The sequence below is a fragment of the Mytilus trossulus genome, chromosome 11 (genome assembly GCF_036588685.1).
Source record: "Mytilus trossulus isolate FHL-02 chromosome 11, PNRI_Mtr1.1.1.hap1, whole genome shotgun sequence".
NCBI classification, from domain to species: Eukaryota; Metazoa; Mollusca; class Bivalvia; order Mytilida; family Mytilidae; genus Mytilus; species Mytilus trossulus.
The window spans coordinates 45068413-45093224 of NC_086383.1; the positions used below are offsets into that span (position 1 = coordinate 45068413).

Here is a 24812-nt window from a genome sequence, read left to right on the forward strand (position 1 = left end):
CATGACTATTTTTCATAATTTTATATAAAAAAAGGTCTGATCTACTAGTAACACCATACATGTACTGAATATGAAACTACAAAATCAGTGGGATCAGACTGAAAAGGGAGCGCCTTTAATAAATGACTAAAAAGAGATTTAGAATATACATCCATGAGATCAAAAACAAAATAACTGTTAACACAGCACACCAATGGGGCAATTCAAAATTATCTCCATCAAAACAACTGTTTTAGACTTGCCATTAAGTGCTTCTTCTTCTTCTTGCATGGACATATTAAGCACTTTGTTAATGACCCTATCACCGGAAACAACATAGATATTAAAGTCTACCAACCAATACAAAAACCAAACACAATGTCCAGCTCTGTCTTTCTTGTCATAAAATAAAGAAAATATATAGACCATCAAATTCTAAATATGATAATAAACAAGAAGATGAAAAAAAAAATGTAAATAAATGTTCTATCAAAATTATTTTCATGCAAACATTTCATAACATGAACTATGCTGACATTTGAAAAGTAAATCCTATTGCTTTTTGGACTTTGACAGATAAAAATGACTGGCTTTTATTATGAAAATAAGAAGATGTGGTATGATTGCCAATGAGACAACTATCCACCAAAGTTCAAATGAAGTGGATATAAGCTAATAAGTGATTCAGGTTCATCATTACAATAATTAAAATTGGAAGAACATATATTCTGTGGTACTCTTGTCAGCTAGTTAACCATGGATTTATCTATTGTATAGTGACAACGGTTATATAAAAGAGCTAGAAGATGAATGGGTTGACAAAAGACACAATTGATGCATAGACATTTACTATTTTTAAATTTACAATTATGGGATGAAAAAGAAACAGCTATTCGTAACACACCTTAGCTCCACACATTCTTATTAACTGATTTTGCTTCCTGAATTTGATTTCAGAAAGAAATTATTGTCTTTGAAATGATTATGACATGTCCTGATCAATTTAGTTTTAATACCGGTAGTAAATAATTAACAGAGATATCACTACATGTATAAACACTTGTGGTCCTATATCCTGTCAGTACATGCACATATTTTGTCATTTTCTCATTCAAACTGTGTATGAAGCACTTACGTCATGGTAAACCATATTTGTTTGAGGTGTTCTGATGACATTTTAGTGTACGACTAGACTGTTTATTCTTACTTTCAAATTAGGCTATGAATAACTTTCAATATTGTTAGTAACCTCAGATCTTTACTTTTTGTCATTTGTTTTTTCATGCTTGGTGTCAATCTGATGAGACGAGTTCCTTCCAGCTGATTATAACAGTTGGTTTGTTACTCCATTGTCAAAGGTTAGGAGATGGTTGGTTGTCCACATTCATGTAAAAACCCACAATCATTCTCTATATGTCTTTAAACAGTTTCAAATTTTGTTATCCAAGTTACCTTTTATAATTTACTATTCTTTTTGGGCTTTATAGCTGGCTATTCTGTGTGAGCCATGACTCTGTGTTGAAAGCCATACTTAGACCTAAATTGGTTATGTTTTTACTTATTGTAACTATTTATATGGAGAGTTGTCTCATAGGCACTCGTACCACATCTTCTTATATCTATTTGCTCATTGTTAAAGACTGCATGGTTAGCTGTAACAATAAATTTTTACATCTTTATCCTTAAGTTTTAATTGTTAGTTGTCTCATTGGAAATCATACCACATCCTTGTTTTTATACTCATGGACTATGCACAGAAAATGTATAGAATATTTTACTTTGTGTAAAAACAAATAGGCAATATAAACTCACTTTGGCATTTTCTCAATATTGATAATACCTAAGGAGCAACAACTTGATACAATTAACATGCATTAAACTTTAACAACAATTTAGATATTTCCTTCTATTGTAATGTTTTTAATCTACTTTTATCATTGTACATCTTTCTCTCTCTCTGTGTCTCTGTAACTTCACAGCCTTATCTTATGTATCCTTTTATAACTAACTTGCTGAAATGCTTAAAACCGGATACATCTATAAACCAGCAGGTACATTCTCCTGTTATGCTATTCCTGTCCATTGTATAGAGGTATAAACAACCTGATCATTGTTATCAACAGAACACAATATGACAGTTTTACGAACATTTGATCCCATTCTTGCCAATGATATAAAGTCAGACATGGAAATCTCTTGTTTGTATGGACGACACACAGCTATGTAAAATGAATGGAATCTGGCTGGATCTCCTACAAAGAACAAGTATCTAGTGATGACATCCTATCTGAGAACTCACATACTATAACATAAATAATCATATACTGGCACAAGTATTTTTAAAATGGACAAATGATTACAGAGTTTTGGAATTTTGGATCCTCAATGCTATTCAACTTCGTATTTATTTGGCTTTTTAACTTTTTTGATCTGAGCTTCACTGATGAGTCTTATGTAGACGAAACGCGCGTCTGGCGTATTAAATTATAATCCTGGTACTTTTGATAACTATTGTCTTTCTTTCAACAGGATAAATTTAATGCATTAGAAGAAGAAACTGATAAACTTGTCCTGTCAAAGCAATATTATGTCAATTTCTTAATTTCCAAAAGTTAAGTAAAGAATAGCATATTCAATTTAACAAATATGTATAGAAAGTGATGTTGATAATACAACAATGAAACAGCAACCAAAACAATACACATTTGCAAAAGATGGAGATCAATATACAGTCAAATTGGCAATAATCTCCTAATTCTATATTCAAAAATCTAAAACTACAGTGACCTATAGTTGTTATTATCTTACCTCCAATAGATTTATGGGGATATGATTGGTCAATGGACTACACATGGTGACTATGTATATTTGATATAGGGTTTCACATGGTTAGTTACCATATAGGGTTAGCAAGGAGTTACTTCCCTTTCAAAACAAAAATGATGCCACAACCCTTTATTAAAATAGCACAGTATTAAGGAAAAATCTGAAAGGATTCAACAGATGACGAAATTGATGATAAAAGGTTGAAATAAGTTCATAAAACTTAATTAAAGCTAACAAGTTGTTATTGTTGGCATAACAGAGTTACTTCCCTTTCAAAACAAACAAAAAAAGAAATCTGAAAGGATTCAACAGACGAAAAATAAATAAATGTCATACACAATTATTGGCAATCATGTAAACTCATCTTCTTTTTCATAATAGACAATCATAAATTTGAACTAATACATTGATATGCATTAGAATTTCTTAGTTACTACAGAAAGAATTTAGACAGGTTATTTTTTTGTACTTGTCAGTTGAAATTTATTTCTCCCCAGAGTGTATTTGATGCTATTTCTTGGTGGATTTTTTTTTATATGAAAGGGAGATAATCTCTTGATATTTTCAAAATAATTTATGTCTTAAATGTCTTCCTCCTGTGAACATAAACATTCCCTGTCAGCAAAGCATGGTTCTTTAAAACTTGCTTAAATGCAGAACTAGTGTACATAAAAATAACTTTCAAAAAAACACCATTTTGTTGAACACAGTTATATGACAGACTGCATTTCTCATACACACTGTAAGAATAATAGAAGTCTTCTATAGTATTACTATCCAACAGCTGCTTTATACAACACATTGCAATGTATATACTTCTATTAGACATTGAAACAGATTGCATGGTAATTTATAAAACATAAATCAAATTTTTGTCAAACAGGAGACTGCATGCCTGCCAGATCTGGGAATACAATGCTTGTTTTTAAACACAATCAATTACATTGGTATCAGCGGGTTATGGGAATTTATACAACTTATATAGCTACATTTACAATTTGCAAGTGAGAGACTGTGCAAGGACTATAGAAAATTGATGATTTAACTATCCAAATTGGTTAATTCCCATAATCCTTGAGTGAATATGTAAGATTCTGTTTCTAAAATGATTCAAATAACTTTTCATTTTTGATAAAAGAAAAATCTACATAAAGCATACATCCAGATAGCTATAAATGAAAGTTTTTTTACTATATGAAGTAGCCTATCATATTTTGAGATCGTAGACAACCGTGTGTTGATTAAATTTTTTAGAACCATGTGCCAAAAGGATTAAATTGCCAAATAATTAAAGAAAACTCAATAAAAGAAGGTTAAACAATTTTAGTTGTAGTAAATAATTCTAATTGAAAATCAGTTGACAGAAGTCTGAATTTGATAATTGAGCTTGCTGTGCAGTGTGAGCCAAGGCTCGATGGTAAAGACCTTACTTTGACCTATAAAGGTTTACTTTTATAAATTGTGACTTTGATGGACAGTTGTCAAATTGGCACTTATACCAAACCTTCTTTTATCGAGGTACTTTTATTTGGTTAAGAAATTTTAGAGCAAAATCTATAAATTATCTAGTAAATCTCACCTGGATAAACCAAGAAATCTCCACCAAATTTACTTCCAGAAGTTAGATAATGCCCTTTCTTCCATAAATCTGTGAACACTTTGTATCTCGTAGTCTCTTTGTCATTGGTAGGGTAACACCATTCAGACCCACATTCATCTAAAGCTTCATTATATGGACTTTCTACAAATAATGAAAGACTAATTAGACCATCACATACCAGTACATGTATTATTCATCAAAGCTAAAAAAAAAAAAAAGAAAAAAAAAAAAGATTGTTGATTAAAAAAAAATCATCTTTTCAGAAGTGAATCATCAATTAATTTATAATGCATAGGTCTCCACTACAAGAAGATAGAAATCAAATCTAGACAATATTCTTGTAATATTTCTTAGGGCAAAGTATACTTAATTGGGCAGTATGAAGTACAAGAATTAATAAACATCATATTAATTACAAAAACAATAATGTAAAATGTACTTCAAAAATGTAATTAAAAATTTCAACATAATGGTATTGCTAAAATTAAAATTACATATAGAAAGGGAGACAACTCAGTACTTTCATTGCAGAATGTTCTTATATAGAAAATTGGAAATAATATGGAGCTAAGGAAGAACATGTATAGGAGCTAGTAATAAAACACAATCGGATAAATATGAAACATGTTACACAGATAATTAGTGTTAATGTTTTACTAAGAAATAATTTAAAAGAAACTTCTAGCGAAAGTCTTCCGTGATGATTTTATAAAAAGCCCTGTTTAACACAACAGATTTGGAAAAATACATTTAGTTGTAAGCGGTAAATACTTCATGCACAAAATCTTATGCTAAATAAGTATATATTTGTTTAGGGGCCAGCTGAAGGACGCCTCCGGGTGCGGGAATTTCCTGCTACATTGAAGACTTTTTGGTGACCTTCTGCTGTTGTTTTTTTATTTGGTCGGGTTGTTGTCTCTTTGACACATTCCCCATTTCCATTCTCAATTTTATCAAATCCAAGGTAGCCATCCACTTCAAGCAAATGGTAACCGCATTGAATGCATGAATGGCATATAAACTAACCAGTATAAAGTTGTACTAGTGAATTTTTCAGAGCAACAGGAGGTATCTGTATGGTGTTTATATCTATTTCTACATCTAAATCTGTTTCATTGACAGTTTCTCCTGCTTCTCTTTTTCTCTCCATTTCTTCCTTTAGCTTTTTTCTCTTTCCTTCTTTGATCTGATGCAGATTGTGAATCATTTCTTTTCTTCTCTCATCTTTGAAAAGTTCGATCTAAAAAATTACAATAAAATTTAATTTTGATAGTGACCTACTGATTAGAATTATCACTGGGTTTGTACCTATATAAGTAACACTATATGTGCTACATGTGGAGCAGGGTGTGGTTACCATTCTGAAGCACCCTAGAGTATCTCCTTTTTTGGGTTGTGTTTGTGTTGCTCAGACTTTAGTTTTCTATGATGTGTTTATCTTTTGGTGGTTTTTCGTTTTTAGCTGTGGCCTATAGCTAGCTTGTCAGTTTCCTGTTGGCAATGAGTTTGAATATCCCTTTGGTAACAAAGTTTGCCTCTCTCTTTTTAATCTGTTTATTGATTTTTATTTCGTACAGATGATGTCTTCACCATATCATAATTTATAACTCTGAATAAAGATCAGACATTTTTTATTAAATATATACCTTGAAGTGTCATTGACTCATTGACATTGTTTATTCAAAATGGCAATTAGAATTTGATTTTAAAATGGACAAAGATTGGTTTGAGAGATATCTTTTTTGTGGCTGTGAAAATAAATAACTGAAAGTCTGTTCCTCTATCCAATTGAATAAATAAATTGTTACTTGTTGTTAAAAGATAAAAAGTTATAGCAGCACCATGGATGTATATGATCAAAGCTGTGTAGATTTGTAGAAAGAAACAACTTATTTTTGTTGGTATATTCAGTGGCAGATCCAGAACTTTTCATAAAGGGGAGTGGGGGAGGGGGGGCCTGCTGACTGACCGAAAAGGGAGTGGGGCTCCATTAATGCTTCAGTGATTCCCTATATAATCAACCAAATTTTTCCCACAAAAGGGGGGGCCTGGGCACCCCTCCCCCTTGATCCGCCTATGATATTATCTGTATATAAACAGTTAATGCAAACTGCTGTATAACTCTATTTTGGTAATGATCTAATTTTTGGCTCATAAGATATAAATAAAACTTTAACTAAATTTTTCTTTTATTCAAGAGATAAAATTTTTATAAATAATAAAGGGGCATATTCAGCCCATTTTAATATCTCCATTCTAAAGTATTGATTATCAAAAAAAGGGGGGTCAAACCCCTCCCCCAAACCCCTGGATCTTCCACTGTAATACCACACTCAAATGCTAACTGACGGAATAAATGACTCAAAAGGTATTATAAAAAAACAATAACATTCTAAATTGTCAGTCAGTTGATTTTTGGCAAAATCTCTGATTGTCAAATACCCACTACTCCTTTTATTTATATTCCAAACTCTGAAATATCAAATCAATATATATCAAAGGAAGAAAATGTCTATTTACATTTAAATACCCCTTTTAACTAAAGTCTTTTAAGTGCAAAGTCATAATAATTAAATAACAACAGGTAAAAGATAATGAAGTACAAAATGTATTTATAAATGCACTATAAATAACTTTCTGATAGAGTAATGCGCAAGTGACAAGTAATCTATTTCCTGTAAGTATATGGCTTATTCTATAACTGTACAGTGAAGAAAAATGGCACATTCCTAATCTGTATACTGAAGAAAAATGTCTTATTCTCAAACTGAGCACATAGCACAATCTTTTGCAGTGTGTCAAATTTGTGAGGAGTCACCAGATTTAAAATGGAAGTGTATTGAATGTGAATTACTATTTTGTAACAATTGTTCAACAAAGTTTCATTCAAAAAGCAAAAGTCTAGCAGAACATCATGTCTATGATATAAAAGATTGTGGAGCTGAGAGTACAATAGATTCTATCCGTCTAAATGCTCTGGTGAATATAACCTGCCAATTACACACAGGTAAAAAATGCTCTGTTTTTTGCAAAGACTGTGCCGTAACAATATGTACTAAATGTATAAAGGAATTGCATACAGACCATGACTTTTGTGATATAAGTGAAGTGTATGAAGAAAAATTATTGAAAATGAAGAGCTATGAGAATAAAGTTGAATCACACATAGAATTTTATTCACAGGAGGAAGAAAGACTGCAACAAAAGATGTCAACTGGACAAAAACATTATAATGAAATTAAGGAAAATATATCGGAGCAAGAAAACCAAATAGTTAATGCTGTTAGAAATCATTCAAAAAAGCTTTTAAGTGAAGTAGATTCCCACTGGAAGCCAACTGAGGAAGTTTTGCAACAACAAATCGCGACTATAATGCAAACAAATGAGGAGTTAGAGTTGACAAAAAATGAAATCAATAAAACTCTTCAGTCCATTGATGCATCCAAAGTCCTGACAGCAAATATTCAAGCAAAAGAAAAACTACTAAAACAAGCTCTCATTACACCAACAAATTTGAAGAACTTTGAGTTTGTAAACAAATCTTTTTCTAACAATGTAATTTGTAGAATTTTTGGCCATGTCTATGCAGCTCCAAAATTTGAACTGGTCAAATCTTATGAAAACAGCATAATTTCTAGTGCATCAAAAATGTTAGTACTGGAAAATAATTCTGCTATAATAGCAAGTATCTGGGAAGATAAATTATACAAAGTAACGCTATCAAATGACTATATAAGCATTGATACTGAGACAACACAATCTTTGTATGACATGGCCATGATGCAAAATGGCAATGATATCATTTTCTCAGAAAAAGCATCTGATTTGAAAATCCTAAATCTCGGCAGCCTGAGTGACATTAACAGGATTAAATATTTTAAGATATTTCATTCATGTCATCCGTTTATAACATTAGGTTTGCATGTAAGCATGGATAATCATATTCTTGTAGGAATAGCAGAGTCCAAGTCTTTTCCAACATCAAAAGCAGACAGTGCGAATAGAATAATAGTTCTTAGTTCTGAGGGAGAAGTTGAAAAAGTGCATGAGTTTGCTGCAGACCAAGAAAGACTTTTTACTAGACCAATTAGAATCAAGACAGACTTTAAAAACAATATATATGTTGTTGATCTTGTTGACAAATCATTCGGAAAGTATGAAGGGAGAGTAGTAACAATTGAATGGACAGGGAACCTTAGATGGATCTATACTGGGGTTCAAATCTTCGACAAATTTTTCCCTAGGGATGTTGAAGTTACTTCAACTGGTACTGTTTTAGTTTCTGATGAGAAAAATCATGCTTTACATCTTTTGAGCCAAGCTGGGGAAATATTGGGATGCAAAACACTTGCTGAAATGGGGATTAGACTACCACACTGCTTATATATGACTGAAAGTGAAGAATTATGGGTTGCATGCAGAAAAGATGATAAATATAGCAATGCCAAGCTCCACTTATTAAAGCTTAATTACCTTATGTAAAGAGGGTACATGTATATACAATACTGTATATTCAGAAACTATTGCATGCAATTTTTATTGCGATTATGACATTTTAGAACACGATTTTTGTGATATTATGAAAAATCCTGTTTTATTCATATTATATAAATTTTATTAAATGTGAGTTTAAATTATTGGGATTGTAACCCAGTCGTATTATTTCACATAAGTAAAATCATTGCAATAATTTCAGCATTTAGAGTAATGTAAAACATTCATATCAAGTCATTTTTAGTTCTTGGAATCATCAATTTGAGTGTCTTCTACAACATTTTAACATTTTGTAACTTCATTATAAGATCTATCACAGATACATCCAAAAATATAGGTCCTTTTATTAATAAAGTGACATCATAATGAACAATCATCTCTTACTTTAGATTTAGAATTCTTTTAGTTAATAACTTAACATTGTGTTTGCTGTATAATAACTCAACATTGTGTTTGCTGTATAATGAACAAAATTACAAGATAAATTTGGAGATTTTGGGGAATACTGCATGGGATAATGCTGTCAAATTGTAAAATGTGAGTTTTTGTCTTTGGAAGAACTATCCAGTCTTAAAAGGGGAGAAAAGAGCAAAAACTTGTGAATTTGCATACATGTATTTAAATTATAATTGTGACATGGAAAATGAATAAATGTGAAAGCTATTTCTATTTTTATGGAGTATGTGTTTGAGTGCATTTACTTTGAATTATAAGAATATAAAGAACTAAATGGTGGCCCCATTGCTGGCAATGCTAATTTTAGCAATTATATCCTTAAATGGTGTTTTTAATAAACTAATTATGGAAAAACTGCTGTGATCTAATTGGAGCTCAGTATCTATTTGTGATTTTACCACACTTAAATCAGGGATGGGGTCGATTACTTTAAAATGTAATCTATTAAATTACAACTACTTTGCTAATAAAATGTAATCGATTACATTACAACTACACCTTATTTCAAATGTAATCGATTATATTAGAGATTACTTTTCTTTACATAATTATGATTACTTTGGATTACTTATGATTACATTCAATATTGCAATATCAAAGAATTTCTTACAAAATTTTATTCTCTCGGAAAGGCTTATTTTGGTGATTTTTAAGCCTTAATTTATTCATCTTTTATAAAAGAATTTAGACAAGTACAGTGTAACATGTGAAAAGTTTGATACCAAATCAATGTGTCATAGAGAGAGAGAGAGAAGGTCACAGTCTGTTTACTGGACTAGTGTCCTTTCTCTAGAACTTGAATTGTAAGTGGTAGACACAGGCAGTCTTCAGAAATGATCACTGGACAATAAAACAAATCAAATGAAAGAGGGTGAGTCTCCCCATCCCCACCCACATCAATTTGAGAATGTTCCAGGAGCATAGCTCCCTATACTCTAAGTTAACACGCAGTTGTGTGCACATCGATTCGGCATGCAACAAAATAATTTATAAATTGAATGTTAAATGAAACATGCACCTGTGTTGTCAATATTCAATTGATGAAATATCATTAAATAACGGCATTTGATTTCAAAATTAAAGTTTTATTGGAGATTATGACAAAATCGGATAGTAACTTGTATCTTTTACAAGATTTGAATTTTTTATACTCAGTCTAAGACATGTAGTTTTGGAGCACATTTTTCAGTGTACGTATGGTTCATCAGTTTGAAATGAGGTTTACCAATCGGCATTAGAATTATCAGAACCCTTAGATATCGTTGATAATATGCCGAGGGGATGTGGTTGACAGACTACCAGAGCCAATCCCCATGCAAACACGCCAAATCAGTATTGGAAAGTCCCACTATTTTTTTGTGTTCATAGACCATATGATAAGGGAACTGGAAGTGGAGTCGCGTCTTCTATTATCAGAAAATTGCTTCTGTGCACTGTATCTGCTTCATCGTGTTGTAGGAAATATCACAAATGAACAAATCTGAACATTGCCTGAGACATAGGAAACTGACCTTGCATGTAATTTTGACAATGTTGATCATATAAATTTTAGGACAAATTTGTGCTTGCATGAAACTTTATGCTTTCCAGAAGAGAAAATATAAAAATGATATATCAACCAATCACAGATAGCCAGCTATGTTTATCTCTATGTCAATATTGTTCCCTTCACAAATGCTGTACCCATATAATTTTATTTAGTATACATTGTAGCCATAAAATTGATATGACAAGGGGAGTAACTCAACACAAATTATGAATCGTGACTTGTAACAGTTGTAAGTAAATAAAATACTAAAAATGTCAAGGAACAGTACATTTTGTATTTTATCCAGCAAGTAAATGAAGGTTATTCTTGATAAAAAAAAATAAAAAATTTAGAAATATGAAGGATGTCAACATCCCTATTTTGTTGTAAAAAAAGCAGGAATACTGTATGAAAAAAATGAACATTGTATCAAAACAAAAAACTTACGAAACTTCTTCTAAACACACATATTTTTTGCAATATTAAATGTTTCCTACAGAGATTCCAGTTTGTTTACTTTAAATACTAGAAAAATCTATTTTTTTTCTAAATTTGAAAACCATTTTTATCGATAAAGATTAGACAGTACTTCACATATGAAGGTACAACTCATGTTACGTAATGGACATTTTGATGCGTTTTGTAGTGGACAAAAAGTTTCGTAGTTGACATCAACCCTATTATATGTTAATAAAAACATAATACAAATTACATGAAACTAACCCTTGTTATTTGTTTTGCACGAGTATAATTGAAAAAAGATTAAAAAAAGACTGCATGGTAGTGGTAGTGTCCACCACAAAACGTTTTTCGTAGGGGACCGTTTCGTAGGGGACATATTCGCATGTTTTATTTTTTCCCCCACAATCCCTATATTGTAATATTTAGCAACAAGACTGATTGTATTCATCAAAGCATTTATTAAGCTGTACACTGATGATTTTTCGTAATTTTAAAGCCAGATACTGAAGGAGATTTGACCCGTTTCATAGTGGACATTAACAAAAATATGGTATCACTCTGGTCCATTTGATGTGCTTAATTTTTCTTACCAACAATTTAATTGCCGTTATAAAAGCATCACTTCTTTTGTAAAACCCTAATGTTTATATCTCTTGCAAACAAAAATTACATTGATTTTATAAAACTGTTTATTGGCAAATTTTAATTACTTCGTTTTGTAGTGGACATTTTATGAGGGACACACCTTCTGAATTTAAAAATCCTATATTGAAAGCTGTTTATTAAAATATGTTGGCTCTGAACATACTTTTGAATTATTAATGAACTTATGTAAAGTAAAAATAACATTTATTTCTTCATTTTTTTACGAAATTTTAGAGTATGAATGTTGAACAGGCGGTCTAAGGACATGCCATTTTGGTTGTTTTAGACCATTCAGGAGTCAATATCTTATCAATCCCTCTGATAATAAACTGTTTCTTTGCTTAAAAATGTTAAATCTAATTCAATATACTGACTGCACAAAAAAATACTTGCAAAGATCAAACAATTTTTTTTTTAAAGTGGCTGGGACAAGAAAATACGTTTTTATTTAAAAACGCCCTTGTACCGAAATATAAATGAAATAGACAATGAACAATTCAACATTCTAGTATTAAAACTGAATTCAAACTAACAGATAAACAACATGTTCATTGGTTGTCTGCCGTCAAAAACTAATGGTAAAGAATGTACAGATTCATTTCTTAATGCACAGTTTAAAGAGTGTTCTTTGGTCAGGTTTATGAATTTGTGTCAGATGTTCAGACTCCTTGGTTATTTTCCTATGATACAAGGTAACATTTATGCTCCATCAAACAAGTTTTTCTTTTCATACAAATGTAAAAGACTTCAAAAGCACATGAAATGTCATTTACTAAAATTCAAGCAGATTCTAAATTTCTTATCTTTCAATTTGAGACCCAAATAATACCAATGCAAATATAAGGTGAAGGTCAACTGTATCCAGTTATTTTAAAAAAAAACGTATCTCCAAATTAATTAAACTATCGATTTTTGTAGTTTATTTTGTTCCTTGCTCAAAGCTCTTTCTACTTACAACTATCAATTCTAAATTATAGATTTTATTTAATTTCACATAATATTTTTAAGTACATTTTTGTCGAGCCTTCGACTTTAGTCGAAAAAGCGAGACTAAGCGATCCTACATTCCGTCGGCGTCGACGGCGGCAGCGGCGGCGTCCACAAATATTCACTCTGTGGTTAAAGTTTTTGAAATTTTAATAACTTTCTTAAACCATACTGGATTTCTTCCAAACTTGGACAGAAGCTTGTTTATGATCATAAGATAGTATCCAGAAGTAAATTTTGTGAAAATAAAATTCAATTTTTTCCGTATTTTACTTATAAATGGACTTAGTTTTCCTGCGGAAAAACATAACATTCACTCTGTGGTTAAAGTTTTTAAAATTTTAATAACTTTCTTAAACTATCCTGGATTTGTACCAAACTTGGACAGAAGCTTGTTTATGATCATTAGATAGTATCCAGAAGTAAATTTTGTAAAACAATAAATCCATTTTTTCCGTATTTTACTTTAAATGGACTTAGATTTTCTGCCAGGTAACAACACATTCACTCTTTGATTACATTTTTAAAAATTTTGATAACTTTCTTAAAAACTTAAGAAGCTTCTTACAATTAAAAGATAGTATCAAGCAGAATATTTTTATTGATTTTTTCCCTCAATTTACAGCAAAAGTAGGCGAGACACTGGGTTCCACGGAACCCTTACAAATTTTTTAAATGAATATTCAATGCAAAACTTTCAACTTCCTTAGTGATTGAATTAACAGATTCCAGTTTTCTTACATATTGCACGGTGTATTTCTGTGGATTCAGTTATTTTCAAGGATATTAATTTTCATGGATTGCTAAAAACGGTGTGTTCCCATTTTGCCTTAACTGTGAATTCCAGGTAAAAAAGGTATAAAATATACTAAGGCCAGATGGGAATTGAACTAAGGTGAAATGTGAATTTAGATAAAAATATTATATATGGATATATCTTTATTCTCAATAAACCATCATTTTGACAAGGTATAGAGAGGTATTAAATAAACAAATTAAACCTTTTGTGTTTTTATAGCAATTTGAACAACATGTAATTAGGGATTTGTTTCTCTTTAATTATTTTTTTTAATAAAAGTGACCATTTTTATGATTTCAAAAGTTGTGAAATCAGGAAAAATCTACAATAAAAAAATGTAGATCTAGCTGGAAAGTTGCTTCTACTGAAATATTGTTTGTTGATCATGTTGATATTTAATAAAAGTTGCAATTTTTTTTTAATTCATGCAGTTAGAAAAATTAAAATAATTCAATTATCCTTTACATTGTGCAACATAAAAAGTTTAATAGAAAGAAAAAAAACATATTTTCCCACAGACTTGTTTAATTACATAACAGAAACTTTAGTAAAAAAAATATTAAAAAATCTCCAAAGCCTTGCTAATTATATATAAAAAGCAAAATCCATGGTATTCAATGACTTGACGTCTTCAAGATTTGAACAAATTACCAATGATTAGTTTATCATGAGATGCACAGACCAATTAGACTGCACAAAAACTGCCTTCATTCGAAAGCAGGAGATCAGCACTCTACCAGACAAAACTGCAATCACGTTTACCAAATACTTAACCAAGAATACACACCTCGGAAAACGCACCACAGACTAAATTAATACCTGCACCAAGTTAACGTATAATTGTGATATGAAGAGAGGTCAGAAACCTACAACCAACCTGGAACCACCACCCAACAGAAGGACCAGGTCAAATAATCATTTAGAAGGCTGGCATAACAAGATCCAAAAGACAGCCAAAACAACACATCCAAATATATTTTAAATGATCAATGTGTTCAAGAAAGAGTAGGTAGCTTACGAGGAAAAGAAAGTCATGGCAGTGTGCAGCAGGTGGCAAGATGAGAGGAAAACCCAAGAAGTATAGATAAATAGAAGAAAGATTCACCACTTTAAAGGTAACTCTACACAATGGTACAACTGACTATATTCAGTATGGTGATGCAGCATCTTACATCCTCAAACTTGGAAACTAAATTAACCTTGAACATTCAAATATGTATATCAGTGCCTTGTACTTGTATGAGTTTTGTCTTTATTTATTCATTCAAATATGAAATGTTCATATCCAATTTGTCATCTCTAATAAGACTTTATTTACAAAATATAACACATTAGTAAAAAAAAACACTTTCAGTAAAAAAAGAGCAACTATAAAAAGTGACACACCAAAAATGAAAAAAATATCTTTCCTTTAAAAAGTATTTCATGGTAGAATTTGACATCAAAATAACAAATATCAACTAATTGCAATACAAACAAAACATAACTTAATTTTATTGTTTACAGAAGCTCCCATTTCGCCTTAGTTAATTCTTGTGTACCTGAAAATTTGGTTCATTCTGGCTATTCCTACATTTTGAATTTTATAGGTAAAATAGTAAAATCTTATGTAGGAGTTCCCAGAATTTGTATGTAAACAATCGGATTATGTAGGATTATATTGTAACAACACTTAACTAATTATTTAAGGTAAATCCAGGTAATTCTTGTGGAAAATAACATAAATTTTATTACAATGTTTTAAATTCAGTCAATATTTCAATATTTTATATATAAATTTGTTAAAAGCAAATTTGTGGTAAATAATATTCAAAAACACAAAATGAATTTATAGGCTCAATGTTATTTACAAGTATTTGAAATTATATAAAAGTACATTTGTAAATGATATCAATTGAAATATAAAGTTATCTAAATTGTAGTAATTTTTCTTTGAAATAAAGCACTAATAAATAAGAAATAAATTTTGAGTTACACTACATACTCATTGAAATAAAGCACCAAAAGTACACTAAATTGACATTAAAGCAGAGCATTTATACAGTAAAAAATTTCATTTAATTAAACACATAAGAATAAACAAAGTCTGAATGAATGTTCAGCAGATGAGAAGCAGCATCTACATACTAGATTGGCACACTTTCATAATTCTGTAACCTTGTTTTCAATGTTTGAATACAAAAATTGGAAAATGTGGTATATTTCCATATGCGACAACTCTCCACAAGAGACCAAAATGACACAGAAATTGACAACTATAGGTCACCGAATGGCCTTCAACAATGAGCAAAGCCAATACCGCATAGTCAGCTTAAAGACCCCGAAGTGACAATTAGAAATTCATCTCACAAAACACCAAGTGGACGTGGACGAGTACTAATACATCCCCACAACAAGACAACAATTTGTACAGATCTGAGAGTACTCGCAGTTAGTGACAGCTAGTTTAAATCCGATAACAACTAATAAAAAAATTCATCCATCTCAGACTAAAATATCAAGCTGTTCACATCTGACATCCTATGGATTTAGAAAAAAACCATCACAAAGTCTGTCATCTATTTCCCTGTATATTTTCTCCTTCTTGGACCATGTTTACCACCAATTCTTTAATGCTTAGTGTGAAGCAAGAGCAAGGAAGGCTTTTTCTTGACTCAACAACTTGATCAAGCTGAAGATGTTTGGGTGTGGTGCATTGGCTAACTTCTTTAGTTTATTATGTCAACCTTCTAAATGATTTGTTGTTAAAAAATCATTTTTTATTCAAATAATGAAACCATTCAAATCTTTGAAGCTTAAGTTGAAATTGGTGGGTACTATTAAATGCTTTAACTACCTTTTCTTTTAAATGATTTCATTTTCAAGAAATTCCATATTAGAAACACTTTATAATAAAACTTGATACGGGTTTTCCAACTACCATAAAGCAACATTTTTTACATAAATTTCATATAATTAACCAGTTGAATTTTTGCAAAATAATTGCTCAACTTTGTTTTTGTACCATTTATTTGATTTTTGCTTTAGGTTCCAAAAAACGCCAGAATTATGGAACAAAATTATTATCAATCCTATACCTAAAGCAAACATGACAGATCCGCGCGACCCTTTGTCTTACAGAGGAATTGCATTAGCTTGTGTTTCCTATAAGCTTTATTGTAATATTTTAAACGAAAGGCTTGTGCAATGGATAGATGACAATAACATATTAGTCGACGAACAAAATGGTTTCCGTCAAAATCGAAGCACTATAGACCAATTGTCTTCTCTTACAAACATAATTGAAGTCAGAAAGAAGCTTCGTAAATCTACTTTCTGTGCGTTTATTGATTTTAAAAAGGCATATGATACCATCAATAGAAATATACTATGGTCCAAGTTAAATATAATGGGGGTGGCTGAAAATTTTTGTGCTGCTATACAGTCTATTTATTCAAATATATTATGTTCAGTACGATTAAACGGCCATTTATCAGAATGGTTTAATGTTAACAGTGGTCTTATGTTGAATTTAAATGTGGGAATGATATCATTGAATATTCTTCTACTTATACATATTTGGGTGTAGTTTTAAGTGAATTTTTAGATTATAATGTAACTGATAAAGCTGTTGCAGCTTCTGCAAATAGAGCACTTGGCCTTGTTATAGCCAAGTGCAAAATTTTAGGTGGTGTTACTCATAATGTCTTTTCAAAATTATATGAGAGTTTGGTGCTTCCAATTGTTGAATATGGTGCTGGTATTTGGGGTTGCAAAAATTTTTCTTTTATAAATGCCATCCATAATAGAGCTTGCAGATTTTTTCTTGGAGTGGGTAAATATACTCCAAATGCTGCAGTTGCAGGGGATATGGGGTGGATACCTATCTTTCAAAAACAATGGCAATGCTTAATTCGACTATGGTGCCGTTTGAACAATATGAGTTCTGAGCGTTTAAACAGAAAAATTTTCATATGGGCAGACATTATGAGTAAAAAACATAAGTGTATAAAAAATTGGAATTTTTATGTAAGGCAAACGTTTTCTGAGTATAATGCAGAACATTTGTGTATCATTACAGATTATGTTGATAGTACCTCAGTTGTCAATACTGTTATGTCTAAAATAAAATGTTTAGTAAATATGTCGAACAGTGGCAAGGCAATTTAAAATCAGAGAAAGCTTTATCTGGTAAAGGGGGTAACAAACTTCGCACATATAATTTGTTTAAGAACAGTTTTGAAACGGAAACTTATTGTAAAATTCCAATGCCATTTTCGCAAAGGAGTTCTTTTGCCAAATTTCGATGTGGTGTAGCACCACTAAGAATAGAAACGGGGAGATTTGAAAAATTAATTTTAAAAGATCGAGTATGTGATAATTGTACGAATGTTTTAGAAGATGAAGCCCATGTTATTTTATCGTGTCCTTTGTATGATGATTTTAGAAAAACATTATTTGATGAAGCAACACATTTTAATAGTGATTTTATGTCTTATGATGATAAACAGAAATTAGTGTTTTTATTTACAGATAATAATATGATTCGTAGCTGTGCCAAAGCCTGTAATCTTATTTTAAATAGATGTAGAAATGTTTTATACTGTAAATAATGTTAATGTCAATATGTTTTATAATAGATGCATTCTTTATATAATTTTTAATGTTATAGTCTCTTATAATTCTGTACAGAATGGCTCTCTTTTTATATTTATATATTTTTACATTTAATGTAATGTTGTATTATATATTATTGAGAGATGAGACTTAAATAAAATATTGAATTGAATTGAAAAAAAAAAAAAAAAATTATAAATAGTTATTTTATTTAAAATCCACAGTTAAAGTTACCTGGGACCTAATTAGAGACTAATGATTAAAACAACATATCTTGCAATAACAACATCTATTGTTATTCCACTAATCCCCCATGTAGGAATAGCCAGAATAGAAAAATACAAAATGTAGGAATAGCCAGAAGACACCGAAAATTTGTACTAAGGCAAACTGGGATTAATTTTATATGTAAATTTGAATGAGAATAAGCCCTAAAAACTTGATTTTTTCGTGGATATTTGATTTCCTGAATCATCATATTGCCAATCTCTGTCATGTCTGTATACAAAGCCTATTGAAAATATGTTATTCATTGGACACTTGAATTCATGAATCACCTGTACCCACAAACCCACGGAAATTGGTATCAAATCAGGCCTCTACAATAACTTTTTTTTCAACTTGTCCAGTAGGACAAGTACATACCAAAACTTACTTGTTCGAATAAAATTGTAACTTGTCCAAAAAAAATCTTAATATTAACCTTTTTTGCATTTCAAGTTGATTCAAGGAACAAAATGAATTAAAAAAAATTGAACAGAATTTGATTTATATCCTTTGAAATACTTTTAAAAGATATGAGCCATGAACAACTGAATTTAGTTGTGTCACAGGACTTAGGTTCTAGTTTTTATCAATGCTTAAGTCTCATCATACTTTGCACATAAGGCACCATCTGATTGGCCTCTAAATGTACACTCATTGGATTTTTATCCTATTTTTAAAAAGTTGAAAAAAGGTATTTCAAATGCAATCAATAAAAAGAATATGAGGTATGATTGTCAATGAGACAAAAGACCAAATGACACAGAAATTATCAACTATAGGTCACTGCATTGCAAGTATTGTTTTTTCTACATAAAGATCAAACACGATTTGATGATTTTTATGGTAAATAATTTCCTCATTCTTATTTAAAAAATACGTTATGGACATTGGTATTAATTATTATAAAGCAACAAAATAAGTTAGGAAAAGAAGTTCTGATTTGTCTTGGTCCAGAAATGTCTACTGCCTTGCCAAACTGTAAATTAATCATGTCTATGAAATATGTCTCCTACAGTGCCCAACTGTCTATTAAACTTGAAGCCGAATCATTTCCGAGCTGGTGACAAACTGTCTTTTAAAGTTACCTTATCTAAAAAGCACATGGTTAAATGGGTTCGGTAAGACTGGTTTCTGAGAAAAGTGTGCTTTTTACCTGTTAAAAATACTTGACAAAGAACCAGTTTTAAATTATCGATTGCAAGTCTGAGGGGTCTTGAGAAATAAAAAGTTTCAATTAGTTTCAGTTTAAAAAGGAAAGATGTCAAACAAATCTTCTTTTCTTGTTTTTTTTGTTAATAATTATACTTTGTTTTGATTAAAATTTATTTTCTGCAGAATGATTCTACTTGTCCCATCGGAAAAGCTTGGTATAGCTTTTACTTGTCCAACCTTTTTTACCTCTGGTACCGGACAATCGGACAAGCGTTATTGTAGAGGCCTGCAAATGAATATAAATGAATTCACAGTATACAGAAAAAAGTTACCTGCTCCTTATACAAATCCAGTCTTAAATGTTCATGCTCTTTGACCTGTTCAGGTGTTGGTTCCAGTAAGTTTTCTTTTGGTTTTACCAATAAGCACACACCTTCAATAAACATGCAAATTTGTTTTTAATAAATATAAAAGAATCATGCAAGAACAAATTGCAAATTTGTTTTTATTAAATATAAAAGAATATAAACATATGAGGGGCCTGATAGGGGGTCTCATCACGATTCACGAGTTGACTTTTTTGTCAATCACAATTCACAGAAAATAAATTTCCATGTTCATGGATCAAATATATTCTGTAGAAAAACAGATCACAATAGGGAATATGTGCCATTCACGAAGGACGAAAATAACCCATCAGGCCCCTCACATATAAGTCTAAGATTGATAAACATGCCTTCAACTACAGTCATGAAAGATGGACAATACGATGATTTTGAGTCAAAAGTAAAAATTTATTATGTCTGTCCATTTGTGCATGCATCTGTCAGTCAGTCTTGCTTTGGGTTAAAGTTTTTGGTCAGGGCAGTTTTTGATGTCCAATCAACTTGAAACTTAGAACACATGTTCAATATCATACAATCTGTCTAATTCTAATGCCAAATTTTTGTTTTGAAACCAATTTTAAGGTCCACTAGATATAGAAAATGATATTGCAAGTGGGGCATTCATGTACTTTATGGACTCATTCTTGTTTTTTGTGCTATTGGGTCACTATCAAATTGATATAAATATATATCTCACAACTATTTTTACTTACACATGACTCAAAGATATAGACCTTTATATTTAATCATCTAATGAGAATAAATAATAATAATTTTTCAAATTGCTGAATAAGAACTCTGAACTTTTATGTTGTGTTTATTTGTATAATAGGTAAATACTCTTTTCTAGTAACATTGTTGTTTCCTCTGGAAGTAACTGTAATGGTAGCCCCAGCTGGTTGTTCTGTCGAGGTAAGCGTGGAAGACATCCCACCAATGATCCAACAATTCTCCATTCTTCCCTCAATGTCACAGAATCTATCAAGGTAAAAAATGTTATAAATCATCAACCCAATTACATTTGAAGTGACTAGGGTCAATCAATGTTAAATTTGTCTCAAGTCAGGTTAAATTTATAAGATAATAGGGACACTGAAATAAGTGCTTTTAACAATAACACCAAGATTAAAATTAAAGATGATTTATTTTTTTCAGTAAATTGTCAACTTATTACTGATAATTTTATTATAAGTCAGAAATGGTGTCTTCATTTGGTTAAAAACTTATTTTGAGATGAGATGTTTACCGCACATAATAAATTTATGGCATATTTGTTTCTTATGGAAGTGGAAATAATATCATGACATGTACCAATTCATATCAATCTGTGAAAAGGCAAAATCAGCAAAAATTACAACAAAACCATTATGCCCATTCCATAAGTGTCTATTGGAAAGCTTTAAAACCGCAAGGGAAAACAACATCATTAAATGTGAAATATTTTTTTTAAAAATCTTCATAGCCTTTAGTCTCTGTATACAAATAACTGAAAAAACATTTCTTAAACAAAATTAAGGTGCCTGAAGTGTATATATATATATAGTTCAAAAACACAATTCTTCTTTGAAGAAACATACCTTTTACATATGTTTTATGAAATTCTTTCATTATACATTTTTTTTTGTGATTCACACAATTTTATTTTCTGATTCACACAGCCACAATGTATTTTAATTACCATCTTTATTGGTTTCTGAGAATTATATTTATGATACTGTTGTTGTTCAGTCATAATCATTTCTGGTACTTTAAGTGTGAACAATTAATTATTCATTCATAGTTTAAAAGAAACAAAATATATAATTGCTTTTCTGCATTGAAATTCTGAACAGATTTAAGCTGGACAGTGTACAAATCATATCTCTATCATGTCTATACTGTTTATTTTGTTGCTGTAAAAAATCTAGTTAAACAATTACCAATATTAGAGTGAAGGATGATATATGCAGTTTACCTCAGGTACAATGATCAAAAGTTTTCTAGATGTGACTGGATTTGGTTTAGCATGTTTATAGTAACATATCAGTTTTTTTTAGTTCCTATTAACAGGGACATTCTATACTAAGTTATAATTAAAGAGATTATAATCATAAGTTGATGTCATACTTTTTTTTCCATATGTAGATCTTTAATCAATAGTTTCAATTTAATTCATTCATAACTTTTTTTAGATTCAACCAGATAAGGGCGGGTAAAAGGGGTCCTGATCCCAAAATCCTGGGTTTAAAAACACTAAATCCTGAGGTCCCGAAGTAAAATAAATTTAAATCTCGATATCCCAAAATTGGAAAAAAGAATTCCTGGATCCAGAAAGGGTCAATCCCGAAATAACGAGCTTAAAAACACCTGATCCTGAAGTCCCAATAAGAGGTCCTATTCCCCTCAGATAAGATATATATATAAACTGATATAGTGGCACTTTCTCTCCAAACGTGTTGTTGCCAATAGCAATTGTATAATGAAATGCTCCATTTTACTAGAGGTGTTATTGTGTCATTCAGGGGGAAACAAAACATGAAAAAATGGCCTTGAATTTTTTTTGTTGTGTAATGTCTTGTCGACTTTTGGTTATATTTCTTCTGCAATTTAAATAGCTGAGTTCTAATACATGATATATTTATTAATTCCAGTCCTTACTGTCAATTTAATTGTTGCACAGTGCAAGACTACAAATCCTTGAATTTATTCAATTCAATTCAATTCAATTCAATATTTTATTGGAAAGAGCACAATAGAGGCGTGATCCAAATACAGACAATTATAATATTAAAACAACATATAAATGAAATAAAGATTCATGTAACAAGTCATGAGCCAATTCTATGTATACAAATACATTATAGACTGATATTGATACCATAGACTTATATTTCAGTATTATTATAGATTTTCGTATATTTACTTAAAACACACAATACAAGATATTTATATATATATATGTATATGCACAAACTACTGTAAAAGATTATTATCTGATGAAACGGTATGGTGGTCTCTCAAATCAAGAGCTTCTTCAATATACATACAAATAGATTTTAATTCCTTTTTAGACATAGGATTTAACATTTTGGTAAAATTTTCATCCAAATTATTTGAATTAATATCATTTATTTTATATTTAGATCTAATGTTTTTATATTGCGGACATTCAATCAAGAAATGAATCTCATTTTCAATTTTTTCTGTGCAAAATTTACAAAATCTCTCATTAGATGGTATTTTTGGTCTTGCATACCTCCCAGTTTCTATTGCTAATGAGTGTGCACTTATTCTTAATTTAGTGAGTTTTTTTCTAAGGTATTTAGGAATATTAAAATTCAAATATTCTTGTTGTTTAAATTTAGTATAAATTTTACTAAAAAATAAAAGTTTACCACAGTTTCCATCTTTTATCTTAGAAAGTTCAAAAATAATTTTATTTTTGTAGAAATCTTCTAGTTTCTGTTTGAAATTAATATTACAATGCTTGTTAAAGGATATTCCAATATATTTCATTAATTCAGATAGTTTATAAGACCATGAATTTTCTTTATTTGTGAGAGTTTTGTCCACTTCAAAAGCAGCTAGTGATTTTGGCATAAATTTATGGTGTTTTTTGTGTTTGTTTTTTTTTTATTTTACTCTTTATGATGTTATTTCAATACCTTTAGCACTCCATACAAATACATTTTGGTTCTGTAGATATATTTTGATTCTGCAACGATCAGACATTACATTTTCCAACGATTTTTAAAGAAAGACAGAAAAATCTACTTTCAGTTTCAGAAGAAGCTAGAGATGATACGAACGAAAACCACGTGGAATAAATAATCTAAAAATAACTCCCATGTGACATGAACGGCGGGAAAATAAAGCATTACCTCCACAAAGAAACCAGAACTTAGGAAAACAATATCAAGTAAAAAACTAAAATGGCAGCAGAAATAGATCAACGAATAATAGAAATACAGAGAGAATATCTTGATTTCCTAGATGATGGAGTAAGTATAAAAACAATGCCATAACTTTACTGTAAAATAACTTATTATTTGCAATCAATCACTGATTAATTTCATTTTAGTATTTTTTGTGATTTTACGTTTCACTGATCATCACTGACATCAGACATCACACAGTTAAGATCAGTAAACGGATACACAAATCATGAAACATTTGATTCCTTTCATCGGAACACTCAAACTTGACTGAAAGACATCTGTCATGAAAAGGGGAGGGGGGATACCTTTTTGTGTTAACCTGTTATGGCTCTCTTCAAGGTGTTGTTAACTGTTATTTGAGATAAATTTAAGCTATTAACTGTTTTTTAACCCTGTTTGTTAACTGATGTTTTTTGTTCACATCTTAATGGACCCCCTATTGCCAGAGGCGGATTTAGGGGGGGGGGCCGGGCCCCCCCTTTTGGAAAAAAATTTGCTTGCTTATATCGGGAATCACTGAATCGTGACTGGAGCGGGCCCCCTCTTATGGCAGTCAGTGGGCCCCCACTTATGAAAATTCCTGGATCCGCCACTGATTGCCCCCCCCCCCCCCCTTCATTTAGGGTACAAGTCAAATCGGCACCTGGTTAAATCGGCACCTGGTCAAATCGGCATCCAAAAATATTTGATATTATATATGTATAAATAATTTTAAAAG

General features: G+C 30.7%; 3 protein-coding genes across 3 annotated transcripts in view; 2 read left to right on the forward strand and 1 right to left on the reverse strand.

Annotated features, from left to right (window-relative positions):
• Nucleotides 1-810: 810 nt before the first annotated feature.
• LOC134691171 (tRNA-splicing endonuclease subunit Sen34-like) lies at nucleotides 811-23980 on the reverse strand. The gene is made up of 6 exons (XM_063551484.1): nucleotides 23822-23980; nucleotides 21018-21155; nucleotides 20124-20224; nucleotides 5432-5645; nucleotides 4385-4546; nucleotides 811-2231 (listed from the first exon to the last, which is right to left on the reverse strand). Exons 1-6 carry the CDS (start codon nucleotides 23886-23888, stop codon nucleotides 2044-2046), a joined length of 870 nt encoding a protein of 289 aa, XP_063407554.1. The 5' UTR covers nucleotides 23889-23980; the 3' UTR covers nucleotides 811-2043.
• LOC134691169 (E3 ubiquitin-protein ligase TRIM71-like) lies at nucleotides 7075-9562 on the forward strand. The gene has a single exon (XM_063551481.1). It carries the CDS (start codon nucleotides 7157-7159, stop codon nucleotides 8885-8887), a length of 1731 nt encoding a protein of 576 aa, XP_063407551.1. The 5' UTR covers nucleotides 7075-7156; the 3' UTR covers nucleotides 8888-9562.
• LOC134691167 (zygotic DNA replication licensing factor mcm3-like) overlaps nucleotides 23942-24812 on the forward strand; it is a 61356-nt gene continuing 60485 nt past the window's right edge. The window contains exon 1 of the mRNA XM_063551475.1: nucleotides 23942-24157. Within this exon, the coding sequence (XP_063407545.1) occupies nucleotides 24089-24157 (69 nt within the window). The 5' untranslated portion in view covers nucleotides 23942-24088. The remainder of the gene's footprint in view (nucleotides 24158-24812) is intronic.

Excerpts from the sequence above, each read along its gene's own strand:
- LOC134691169 (XM_063551481.1), top strand. The coding sequence starts at position 7,157 with ATGTCTTATTCTCAAACTGAGCACATAGCACAATCTTTTGCAGTGTGT.
- LOC134691171 (XM_063551484.1), bottom strand. The coding sequence starts at position 23,888 with ATGTCTGATCGTTGCAGAATCAAAATATATCTACAGAACCAAAATGTA. Across the intron at positions 5,646-20,123 it reads TGGATTTGTATAAGGAGCAG|ATCGAACTTTTCAAAGATGA; the intron begins GTAACTTTTTTC and ends GTAATTTTTTAG. Across the intron at positions 4,547-5,431 it reads ACTAGTACAACTTTATACTG|AAAGTCCATATAATGAAGCT; the intron begins GTTAGTTTATAT and ends CATTATTTGTAG.